At 43.7% G+C, this 13,620-nt stretch overlaps 1 protein-coding gene across 1 annotated transcript in view; it reads left to right on the top strand.

Moving 5' to 3' along the window:
* LOC126285291 (protein qui-1) overlaps positions 1-13,620 on the top strand; it is a 1,482,105-nt gene that overhangs the window by 568,311 nt on the left and 900,174 nt on the right. The window contains exon 5 of the mRNA XM_049984579.1: positions 12,129-12,304. Within this exon, the coding sequence (XP_049840536.1) occupies positions 12,129-12,304 (176 nt within the window). The remainder of the gene's footprint in view (positions 1-12,128; positions 12,305-13,620) is intronic.

The following is a 13,620-nucleotide window of genomic DNA, read 5'->3' as shown; positions in this document are numbered from 1 at the left end:
TTAGGAAAATGAGATTATCGATTAACTTAATATCAATGAGGAGCTACGAATCAGAGGAAGTGAAGCAATTACGGCAACTGGGAAGCAAAATAGCTAATAACGAGACAATCAGAGAGGGTATAAGAAAAAGGATAGAATAGCCAAATAATGCATCTCTTGCTAAAAACGTTTTCTAGTATAAAACGTAGGCCTTACTTTGAAGAGGAAATTTCTGAGAAAGTACGTTTGGAGGACAGCATTGTATGGAAGTGATCCGCGGGAAAACCGGACAATACAAGAAACGAAACGTTGGAAATTTGGTGCTATAGAAGGAGATGGCAAAATAGTGGGCTCTTAAAAAGCAGGAACGAGGAGGTTCTCGGCAGAATAAGCGAGGAGAAGAAGTTGTCTGAAACACTGTCAAGGAGAAGGGAGAGGATGATAGCACGTGTGTTAAGGCCTCAGGCAACAACTTCCATGGTACTAGAGGGAGCTGGGGAGGCTAAAAACATTAGCGGAAGACAGCAGTTGGAATACATCCAGCAAATAATTGAGGACGTTGGCTATATATATATATATATATATATATATATATATATATATATATATATATATATATATATATATATAGCACAAACGCTCCACTTCACACGAGTCCGCGAAAAAGCATTTGACACAATAACAAATTTATAATACGATCTGCTACTGGCTTCGGTGTGAAATATTGTCCTAATTAGCACAAATTTATTTAAAACGTAATCTTTTGATCAAGTTTCTGTACAATTGGCTCTAATTTCATCCAATGTTAACTTAAGTAGCAGTACAGTACTAGTTCAGCATGTTGCTTATAACAATTTTCTGTACCCACTGAACATCTGAGGTCATAAGTCCCCTAGAACTTAGAACTACTTAAACCTAACTAACCTAAGGACATGACACTCATCCTTGCCCGAGGCAGGATTAGAACCTGTGACCGGAGCAGCAGCGCGGTTCCGGACTGAAGCACCTAGAACCACTCGACCACAGCGGCCAGCTCTCAACTGTTAAAGGAGATGTCTCAGGTGTCGTCATCGCCTTCCAATGCAACACTGCACTCGACTCTAGAGTGAGATACGAATTCTTTCAAACAGTGTCGTATGGACTTGAAAATCTTGGAAAGACTGTGCAGTTCTCTGCTGCCGTTCTTAAGCCTTAGCGTCGTCAGTGCTGTACACATGTCTTTTGAGACGACCCGATTTCGGGGAACTCAAGAGAGCTGAGGTCGGGTGATTTTTGGAAACCGAGGTATATGTCCCACTGGACCTATCGAAAATTGAGATACTGGCGCGTTACATGTCATTTTAGATGAGCAGTAAAATGTACCAGTGACTCATCGTCCTCCCGGGTTCCCGGGTTCGATTCCTGGCGGGGTTATGGATTTTCTCTGCCTCGTGCAGACTGGGTGTTGTGTGATGTCCTTAGGATAGTTAGGTTTAAATAGTTCTAAGTTCTAGGGGACTGATAACCACAGATGTTAAGTCCCATAGTGCTCAGAGCCATTTGAACCATTTTTTTATTTTTATTTTTTTTTTTTTGTTGACCCAACGTATATCTACTACATTCCTCTACCATTGGCGATGGGTGCAAATTGAGCCCAATGAGACGGAGACTTCATCGGAAAGTTTTCATTTCAGATAGATTTTACCAAGTGGGACAGTATTTGATACTGAACTGAGCACGTAACCGGACATCCACAGTTATCTGACATCCGGTTCGCCATACCCCCTGGGACGTTTTTATTTATGAAACTTCCTGGCAGATTAAAACTGTGTGCCGGACCGAGACTCCAACTCGGGACCTTTGCCTTACGCCAGGCGGGCAAGTGCTCTACCTCAAGCTGTGGGTTCGGGTCGTGAGTCGTGCTTGGGTAGGTCACGTGTTGCCGGTACGGTAGCTCAGCGTGTTCGGTCAGAGGCTTAGCTGCCCTCTGTAATAAAAGACTGAGTCAACGGCTCATGGGTAGGGGAAGTAAGAAACCGTGACATCTCCGAGAACCGAAACGTAGCTGCGGAGGCGGTGTCTTGTGGGAACTGCGCTGCGAATGGCCACTGCACGGTGGGGGAGGAGCAGCCTGTCAGCCGAAGCGTATGCAAAGATGTGTGTCTCCAATTATATTAAGCTAAAGCTACCGAGACTGTAAACGGTCGTATTGTCACTCTAGGTTTGTCAGTGCAGCCAGTAATTTGACAAATGGAGATGTTGCAACTCAATAGTTTCTGAATACAGCATTTAAATGAAAATAGTCACACAAACTAAGGACGAACTAGACATGATCTACATGATCTACATCTGTAGCTGCACTTATACTCCACAATTCACCTTAGAGCGCGTAGCGGACGGCAACCCGTATTACTAGTAGTCATTTTCTTTCCTGATCCACTCGAAAATAGAGCGAGGGAGAAACGAACGTCTGTATGCTTCCGTACGGGCCCCAGTTTCTCGTATCGTATCTTCGTGGCCCATACGTGCAATATATGTTGGAGGCAACTAGTTCTCTAAATTAACGTGTCAGAATTTTCTCAAGAGTGTATCTAGAAAAGAACGTCGCCTTTCCTCCAGGGATTTCCCCAAGCATATCCGGTACAAATGTTGCTCTAACTTACCAATAATATGTCTAGCAGTCCATCTCTGAGTTGCTTCGATGTCTTCCTCTAATCCAACATGGTAGGATGCCAAAAAACTCTATCACTACCAAAGAACAGGTTACACTAGCGTCCTATATGCGGTCTTTACTAGGATTCACCCAATAAAGCGAAGTCGACCATTCGCTTTTCCTATCACAATCGTCACATCTTCTTCCATTTCATATCGCTTCGCAACGTTACGCCCAGTTATTATACGACGTGACTGTGTCAAGCGGGACACTACTACGGCTGTATCCGAACATTACATGTTTGTTTTTCCAACTCATTGGCACTAACTTACATTTTTCCACATTTCGGGCAAGCGGCCATTCATCACACCAGCTGGAAATTTTGTATGGGTCCTGTTGTATCAACCTAGTCACTTATCTTCGACACCTTAACAGACACCACGGCATCATCAGCAAACAACCGCATGGACACTAGACGGCTGAAAGGTGTTTGATTTGACATACTTAACTTACATCGATCATATGTTTCCAGAATTTATTCTAATAACAGAAAGAAAGGGGTACAAATATAGGGTAGTGTAAACATCGCTTTGTTTGATACTGGCAATGTAAAATACAGAATTGTAAAACACAAAATTTGCCACGCACAAATAAGGTCTCAGACACTTACAACCAGTTCAGCAGTGTTACCTAAAAGTAAATTTTCTTTCTCTTTCTTGTACATCTTTCCTTGAGAAATACTCGAGTACTTAACTGAGTCTTTTTAAATGAAATCATTCCACCTTTTGGCTGTTAAAGCATTATTTAATGCAACTGCAGTTTAGAAATGTTGTCATTTTCAAGCACTGTGGGATTTTGAAAGCGATTCAGTAATATAAAGCTGAGGCATGCTGTGTAAGAGCGGTTGCACGAGGTGTACATTTATCATCTGTTCCACATACAAGGTGACTCAAAAGAGAGGGAAATTCTGAAACGCTGCAGGGTAAGTGGCGCCGAATAGCACACAGAATACTGCTCGCACTGCCATTTAGTAAACAGAAAACACGGAGCAGTGGAACGGTATGCTGCGAGCCTTTGCGGTGAAAGCCTGTTACAAAATGGAACTGTGGAGGCCACGCGTCGGGAATTTTGACTTCATTTCAACGTCGCAAGGCACGGTCGTGTTCCCTCAGCGCATGCAGTATACATCTGGGTCCGCAATTTTGAAGGAACGGGTACTTCATTGAAGACATAGTTTGCAAGGAGAAGCTGAACCAGCTTTGTGCATAGAAACCTGGTGTCACTTAGCTCCACAATCCACCTACGAACTTTCGAATCGACGATACGCAGAACTGCTGGTATATTGCGTTACAAAGGTAGCCCAACTAGTTATTAAACAGGTGGTTATAATGTGTATGGGGGTGGTTTTGATTTTTTGCTTATTCTAGAATTGAGAACAACTGTGTGAGGAGAAATGACAAGTTTAATGTTGCAATATTTCTCACAAAACTACAGCTTTCACATAGTTTTCAACTCGCCAACATAAAAACAGTGGATAACGTATCTTGCCAACATCAAAAAGTGAAATAAGTTTATACACAAAAATGTTAAATATAAACTTTCTGAAAGCACATTAGTTCTAAACACAATATTATGGAAGTTTAATTAGAAGTATCTTTTCATTAATCCTAAACACAATAATACGAATGTTTAACTGGAAGTTTCTTTACAAAATTTCTCCTACACATACGTTATGATGTTGGTCAGTACTACAGAAATCGTCCGATTCTGGCTCAAAGTTCGGTACTGATTAGGATGACAATCAAGTCTACAGTGGATGGTTAGTCAAGTGACAAATTTGAGCGCTAGATTACCAAAGGCTGCTCGTGTGTACAGCGGACGCAAGCTAGTGAACCAACAAATTATATTTACCTTAAGCTGCAACGTGCTGTTGTCTGCAAGGCCGCTCTCTGCCCACTGAAATTCCTGCAAAACTAATCTGGCCTTTGCTCAACTTTCCAGCAGAAACTTTCCCTATGTTTCTCATTATGCGAGAAAACATGTACTCAGCCCTAGCCTTATTATGTGGCCATATACACGCGCATGGCTGGAGCAGCGTGCATATTGTAGTGCTCTCTCAGTTCTCGCAAGAACAATTTACTAATTAGGCTGGTTTGTGCTACAGCTAATTCTGTAGCCAGATTGCAGCCGCTGTGAACGCTGTGTTCACACAAATTTCTTCACTGCTCTTAACGCCAGTTCAGAGAAGAGTCCCTCTTCAAAATTTCTCTCTTGTCCTACTCAAGGCTGAACTGCCTCCTTCCACTGGGGTTCCTTTTTCATATCATGGCTTTTTTTTTAGACCAATAGGAGATTTCCTCTTATTTTGTAGAATCACACTCTACCAATCGCAATGTCCCTTCTATTATATTGCGTCGAAACTTCAGTATTTTTCTTCTTCCTAGTGCGTTCCCACCAATTGGGCGCTTTGTGCCCGTTCTTGACACCTGAAGTACATTGACCTTTCCATGTGTCGCACTCGCTGGACGAAAATGCGTCACTCTTTTGTTCGTATCCTGTTGGAATTCTGAAACATAGTTTTCTAAACCTTCTTCACTGCCCTTGTGCAGATGCCTCTATACAGCCGGTCCTCCGGCTTGAATCACCTGGCCCGGGATCGCTGTCCTCCTTCCTGCCACCCCTTGAAGTGGTTTCTGGCGTAACTCCCACAGCATGGCTTCGCTACACCGTTATGGAGCTGGCTTTTCAAAACTAAAAGTGGCTCAACTCACGTTCCCTGTTCTACCTTCCACTCAAAGACATGCATTATATAGGAATGGTGTGTTAGTTACCATTGATTGACTGTAGAGGTCTCATGTAAGATGTAAATCTGATCATTTACTCTGCCACATTACAAATGTTTTGGATCGTCAGAGTATATTCAAAACAGCGGGTTTATCCATGGGACTTCATGATGAATGTGGAGGATTTCCCTTTAATTTCTTTTAAGTCTGAAATGAATCTCGAATTCATTCCTCTGATAGTCGGCAGGGAGACAATGTTTGGATCTCAGAGTTTTCAGTCACTTTGCCTTGCCCACAACGAGTGAGGCGAGTGAGTCAATGCGCGTGTTCGAAGGGCGAACACTGGCCACCCAGGGCCTCGAGACCAGCCGCCCACTGTCACATTCACTGCAGCAGAGGGCGGCGTGCAGCTTTGACAAGATTCGCAAAGCTTGGAGAAGAAAGCGGTTGTGTGCTGAGTTCAGACAAATCACCAAGTGGTCGCTGTAGTTGCGAATTTACACAGATGATCCAAAACGTTATGACCACCTAACTTATAGCCAGTATGTCCAGTTTTGCCACAGATAACAGCAGCAACACATCGTAGGATGGAAGCAGTGAGGCCTTGGTAGGTCGCTGGAGGGAGTTGGCACAACATTTGCACAAACAAGTCACCTAATTCCCATAAATTCCGGAGAAGGAGGTGATGAACTCCACAGTCTATCACATCCCATATGTATTTGATCTGGTTCAGATGTGGCTGTTTAGGGTCCAGCTCATCAATTGAAACCTGCCATTTTGTCCCTCGGACAGCTCCATCACAGTTCTGGCCTTGTAAAATGGCGCATTATTATGTACAAAAATGTCAGTGCCATTGGGAAACTCGATCGTCATGATAGGGTACACATGGTCTACAACCAGTGCACGATATTGCTTGGGTGTCATGGTGCCTTGCCTGGGATCCACTTGACTGAGCGATACCCAACTGAATGTTTACCAGAGCATAATGGAGGCTCCATCAGATTGTCTCCATCCTACAGTAGATACGTCAACGAGCCATTTCCCTGGAGGACTACAGATTCGCGCTCTACCATGCATGATTAAGATGGTATCAGGATTCATCAGACAATGCAACGCTTTGCCATTGCGACAACGTCCAGTGCCGGTAGTTATGTGTCTGTTTCTGATGTAGTTGCCGACCTCATGGTGTTAACATTGGCACTTGCATGGGTCGTCGACTGTTGAGGCCCATCGTTAGAAGTGACTGGTGCACTGTGTGTTGAGACATTGGCAGTCTTCCCAGCATTGAAGTCTGATTCTAGTTCTGTCACATTTCTCCATCTATCGTGATTTACCATTCTGCCCAGACTCCGACGTCTGACATCTGTAATGGAGGGGTGGCCGCCCAACCTCACGATGTCTGGAGGTGTTTCACGTTGGTTTTATTATGTGTTGAAGACACTCACCACAGCACCCCTGAGCAAGTGAGGTGGCCAAGTGGTTAGCATTGGATTCGCATTCGGGAGGAGGACGGTTCGATCCCGCGTTGGGCATCCTGATCCTGATTTTGGTTTTGCACGATTTCTCTTAGTCGCTTCAGCCAAATTCCGGGATGGTTCCTTTGAAAGGTCACTGACGACTTCCTTCCACATCCAATCCACTGGGACCTATGACATAGCTGTCTCGTTCCGTTCCCCCAAATCAACCAACCAACCAACAATACTCCTGGAACACCTGACAAGTGTATACTGACAGTTTCCGAAGTGCGCGTTGCTACGGTCGCAGGTTCGAATCCTGCCTCGGGCATGGCTGTGTGTGATGTCCTTAGGTTAGTTAGGTTTAAGTAGTTCTAAGTTCTAGGGGACTGATGACCACAGGTGTTAAATCCCATAGTGCTCAGAGCCATTTGAAGTTTCCGAAGTACATTTGCCGAGATCCGGACGATCACAGTCTGTCTTCAGTCAAGCTCTGATAGACGGTGCCCGCATAACAACCGGACAGCACGCTCAGATACTTCATGCACCATGTATGTGTCTGATTAGCAGTCATTCCTCGTGACGCTGTTATGATCTGGACGCGTTTATATCGATAGCAGGTCGGCTGTCATAATGTTCTGGCCAATCAGTGTAAATACGTAGTTTTCTCCAAGGGCACAAATTACCCGATCATGCGGCGTGCCCCGTACGATAACGTAGCCGTGTTGTGAAGCAGCGACGTGGCGCCTTTTGTCCCGTGCCGAGGGACCGCCAGCGCAGAGAGGGTAAACATTTAGGAGGCTAAGTTATAGAAAGTTTTGACGGGATGCCCTTCGATTGGTCAGAGAACACAGTCTTTGTGTGTGGTGATTTATCGTAGGGCGGCACTTTAAAGTTTTCGGAATGAAGAATCAGGATAGGCCAGCGTTCGTTATCGACCGAAAAGTGATACCAAACATGCCGGAACAAGATTTGTCGGAGTTTTCGGATTGCAGAAGGGAAGTAATTACTAACGTTTAATCAGAGTACACAACTACAACCCCCTTCTGTTTTCTTGCTTACAGTTGAATTACAAACACGTGGACTGTAGTTAGGGTCTTGCACCTTGGGTAGTGGGGGTACTCTCCAAGGAGATGTCCCTTACCGCGTGATCGATTTTCTGAAAGCAAATATATGCTGACTTAGATTAAGATCCAAAATATCTTTATCTGTAGCCATTCGCCCTCGTGGGCCCTCGTTTTCGAGTAAAAGTTAGCGTGAAAACGAAATAGCCTTAAATATTGTGAAGTACAGCGAATGGTTGCGTGTAATGCATAGGGTAAGGGTATCTCATGTGGGAAGTAATGGGTTCGAAACTCGACGGGTGAACGAACTTTCTTTTATATTTCAAACCTGTTATGACTTTTATCATTATTTTTATTTCCAGCCTGGTTGAAATGTATTTTTTTTTATTTCCATTCCTTTCTCACAAGATTTTTCAATCATCGAATTGACTTTTTCAGTTATCTGATTTTTCTTTATATCCTCCTATTTCCACTCGGAATCTTAGTGAATCTGAGTTCCTTTATACTTATCTGTTGTGATGTCCAATTATTTGAAAATTTCGATCTATCATTTAAAAAGTAAAAGACGAAGTACTCTACTTATTTCAACTGTGGAATGCTGTGAAAAACTTCTGTTTTTTTTTGTTACAGTCTAAACATTCATGGTGGTGTCTGTTTGTTCTATATCGTGTCTCCTTGCCACTTTCGCGCAACGACGCTTTGAGCGTGTTTTTTAGGGAATTAACTAGTTTGAACCTGGGACCTGTTGCTGGTAAGGAGACGCCAGACCACACATGACACGTAGAATTCAGAAGAGTTCAGTGAGACTAGCGATGATATAACCAAATACTTAATGATCTCAGCGTCAGCTCCACTGCAGTCTCTGTAGTTGAATCTTAATACAAAATAAATTTAGTGGAAGGGGTTCAAGGCTTTCCTATTTTTAGTTAGGTGGTAAAATAACGTCGAAAAAGCAGTTAAGTTTACCATTGGAAATCTTATTCTACTCACAAAACATTGTTTATAAATTGCACTATTGATAAAAGGAGATGTCTTAATACAGGATGGTAAAAGCCAACTGCGTTCAACAAAAATGTGAACGAATATTCCCTGAATGGGTTTCCAAGTTCTACAATCGATCAAAATGGTCTACAGTGACCCTCAGATATCTTTAATAACTTATCTAACTTGTCGTAAATTACAGTGGCTGATGTGGCTTCTCAATAACTATATAACAGAAATATCATCGCGTGGCAAATGTGAACACCATGAGCTTTAATTTACGATCGACACTAGTATTACGCCAAAAAGGGGGTGTAACAGATGAGACTTCTGCAGTTCTGAGTGAAGCCTTACGCGCTCAAAAATGCGGCAACGCGTGCGTTCATTACCTTGTCGGGGTTTAGGCAGCGTCAGGGCAGCGGCGGGCAGCACAGCTCCGCTCACCTCGCCATCTCGGAAGCAACTCTTCTCCTTACTACCTTACTACAATTTACCGAAGTTGGTTAAAAAAAAACTATCTGGTTGTGTTTTCATCTGACCAATCAGGGTCTCAATGTTAACCTTAAGCTCCGCCTACAAAAATACTGTCTATCTAGTGAGAAACGTTATACTTTTCGTGGTGCGGCAATGTTTTTAAAGTTTGCAACGTAACAGAGACGCTAAAAAGTCTCACGCTAAACCTGCAGCTGGTGTGGTCCTTTTAGCGTTATCGTAAGATCTATACTGTGCTTCTGGAGGACTCTATCTTTTAACATGGGCTGGGGGGGGGGGGGTGGTCCTAATGTAACAGACACACGAAAAAGTCTCACGCTAAATCTTGCGGTTGGTAGTGGCCTTTTTTGTGTTATCGTAAGATTTATAATGTTTTTCTGGAGGGTTCTAGCTTTTAACATGAGCTGGGGGGGGGGGGGGGGGGTCCATGACATAACGGAGACGGGATAAAGTCTCACGCTAAAACGTGCGGGTGGTAATCTTAGCGCTAGGCTGCCGACGCGGGTGTCCAGTCCGTCCCTTACCGTAGGGCCTTCTAGCTTAAGACGGTTCTGCTCTCGGCTTCTGTTCTCGTTTCTCCCCTCGGAACTGCGTCGGTCTCACGGTGGGAAGGTACGACATGCATTTAGGCATTCTTGTGTTAGTTTGTGGTATTCCATTTGCTCATTCGTTACTCGTATTACTTTGGTTAATTTAATGTCCCGATTTATTCGGAGCTATGTGACATGCTACTGGATTTGCTTATCATGTCAGCGTTTTCATGGAAGGTGTTGGATTTGCCTGACACCTTACAACAGGGTGTGCAAGTTCTTTTGCCTTTTAATCGTCATACAAACAGTTGAAACATAACTGAAACGCATATTAGACTATGGAAAAAACAGCCCAGCTAAGATTTCAACGAAAGAAGGTTTTGGAAGTAAAATGAAATTCAAGCAGAATGATGTATAGATACAATGAACGCAATAACCAGACAAAAAATATAATGATAAAGCAAACGAAATTAAATCTAAATTGCTAAACGGAGCTAATGAAAAACACACGGACCAAAAACTTCGAGGAGGAAAATAATGTTAGGAAGAGAAAGAGAGCAAATGAAGAAGCTGATGTTAATATTAAAATTTAGTGGAAAAGGAATGGAAATGAAAAATTACATTTAAATTAGTAAACTGACTAAAAGTGATGATCAAAGTCATTTCGACAGAGATTTAAAGATAAATAAATTTAACTTTCCTGACGTGATCAGAACCCAGAAGCTTCTGCGTTTGAGCGCCATTAACCTATCCACTACACCACACAATGAGTCCAGGTAGTACTTCTTCTGTAAAGTACTGAGTGTCACGCAAAATTTGGAAATTTTTTTCGTCCATTACAGGCACCTGTGGACCCACCAGGGTCTTGAGGGACATAGGACGTAAAACGGGCCGACTTGGAGTAGGAGAGGCACCACACGACGTTTTAATTTCCATTGTCTATACTTTTACAAATAAATTCATAAAGCTTTGTCACCACGACCAGGAAGGATTCAGGATTCAGACTCATTGCAATGTAAGTTCAAAAGTATAACAAAATAATTTTTTTTCGTGTGAAGTTTCATCATATTTTCACTTACTACTGGCTGCATTTGTTGCTATAGGTACACTTTTCTTCACAAGTAAGAAAGATTCTTCGAAGAATTGTGTACAGCACACAAACCATACTTACAGGTGTATGAAACTCTAGAATTTTTTTAATTAATGAAAATATGAATGAGCTGTTACATTTTAAACTTCATGTTTAGAAGAAACTTAAATTTTATGGTTAATTATCTCAATTTTTAGCACAGTTTTTAATAGATAGGGAAAATTATACAGTTTTATGCACCTGTAAGTATGGGTTGTATGCTGTGCAAACTTCATCTCTACAGTTTTATGCACCTGTAAGTATGGGTTGTATGCTGTGCAAACTTCATCGAAGAATCTCTCTTACTTGTGAAGAAAAGTGTACTTACAGCAACGAATCCAGCCTATAGTAAGTGAAAAAATGATGACATTTCACACGTAAAAAAATATATGTATTGTTATATTTTTGAACTTCCTCTGCTATGAGCGGGAATCCTGAACCCTTCCGCCAGCCGGTGTGGCCGAGCGGTTCTAGGCGCTAGAGTCTGGAACCGCGCGACCGCTACGTCGCAGGTTCGAATGCTGCCTCGGGCATGGGTGTGTGTGATGCCCTAAGGTTAGTTAGGTTTAAGTAGTTCTAAGTTCTAGGGGACTGATGACCTAAGATGTTAAGTCCCATAGTGCTCAGAGCCTTTTGAACCAAACTGAACCCTTCCTGCTCATGCTGGTAAAGTTTTATGAATTTGTTTGTAAAAGTACAGACAGTGGAATTTAAAATGTCGTGTGGTGCCTCTCCAGTTTGACCCCCTGCCAACCTTAACCTAGATAATCGAATACACGGATTCATTAAGTCAATCGCACCGCTGGGAACCTCACCTCGTCAGTAGATGTCAGCGGCACATTAAAGTGCCTAGAGCCTTAACTGCAACGGCGCCTTGAAACTGTATTGACTGTTATCATTCGACTGTTCCCGCAGGCGGATTTTCTTCGAAAGAAATAAACAATGTAGCAGATACCTAAAACTGCAGCTGACTCGGGGGGTTGTTTCCATTCAGTGCTCGCCGACCACCGACGCCGCTGCGCTTTGCGCGCTGGCCGCCCAGACAGTGTGAGTGAGCTGTGTGTTGGGTGTTGCGTGCCCGCAGTGCCTGGTGGGCAACAAGTACCTGCCTTACGCGCTGCCGCGGCGGCTGGACGGCGAGACGTACGAGGCGCTGTACGCCGCAGCCGCCGACCTGTCGCTGCGCGCTGACCTGCTCCACACCTGCTTCTGCCGCGACGACGCCGCGCCGGCCGCCACCTACGTGCTGCAGCAGCCCAGGTAGGCGCCGCCTCCACCCAACAGCTCTAGCTCCACATAAAACTCGAAAATTAACTCTACACTACTTGCCATTAAAATTGCTGCACCACGAAGATGACGTACTGCAGACGCGAAATTTCACAGACAGGAAGCAGATGCTGTGTTATGAAAATGATTAAGTATTCAGAGAATTCACACAAGGTTGGCGCCGGTGGCGACACCTACAACGTGCTGACGTGAGGAAAACTTCCAACCGATTTCTCATACAGAAACAGCAGTTGTCCGGCGTTGCCTGGCGAAACGTTGTTGTGATGCTTCGTGTAAGGAGAAGAAATGCGTACCGACTTTGATAAAGGTCGGATTGTAGCCTATACCGATTGCGGTTTATCGTATCGCGACACTGCTGCTCGCGTCGGTCGAGATCCAATGACTCTTAGCAGAATATTGAATCGGTGGGTTCAGAAGGGTAATACAGAACACTGTGCTGGATCCCAACGGCCTCGTATCACTAGCAGTCGAGATGACAGGCATCTTATCCACATGGCTGTAACGGATCGTGCTGCCACGTCTCGATCCCTCAGTCAACAGATGGGGACGTTCGCAAGAAAACAACCATCTGCACGAACAGCTCGACGACATTTGCAGCAGAATGGACTATCGCCTCCGAGACCGTGGCTGCGGTTACCCTTGACGCTGCATCAGAGACGGGAGCGCCTGCGATGGTGTACTCGACGACGAACCTGGGTGCACGAATGGCAAAACGTAATTTTTTCGGATCCATTCAGGTTCTGTTTACAGCATCATGATGATGGAGAAAGACTAATTGAATTCTGTAACAAGTTTCAGCTAGTAATAGCGAATACCCCGTTCAAGAATCACAGGAGGAGGAGGTATACTTGGAAAAGGCCGGGAGATACGGTAAGATTTCATTTAGATTACATCATGGTCAGACAGAGATTCCAAAATCAGATACTGAATTGTAAGGCGTACCCAGGAGCAGATACAGACTCAGATCACAATATAGTAGTGATGAAGAGTAGGCTGAAGTTCAAGACATTAGTCAGGAAGAGTCAATATGCTAAGAAGTGGGATACGGAAGTTCTAACGAATGACGAGATACGTTTGAAGTTCTCTAACGCTATAGATACAGCAATAAGGAATAGCGTAGTAGGCAACACAGTTGAAGAGGAATGGACGTCTCTAAAAAGGGCCATCACAGAAGTTGGGAAGGAAAACATAGGTACAAAGAAGGTAGCTGCGAAGAAACCATGGGTAACAGAAGAAATACATCAGTTGATTGATGAAAGGAGGAAGTACAAACATGTTCCGGGAAAATC

This window comes from Schistocerca gregaria, chromosome 8 (genome assembly GCF_023897955.1).
Source record: "Schistocerca gregaria isolate iqSchGreg1 chromosome 8, iqSchGreg1.2, whole genome shotgun sequence".
In the NCBI taxonomy this organism is placed as follows: Eukaryota; Metazoa; Arthropoda; class Insecta; order Orthoptera; family Acrididae; genus Schistocerca; species Schistocerca gregaria.
Note: the sequence above shows the minus strand (reverse complement) of the source record. Positions and strands in the feature narration are given on the sequence as shown.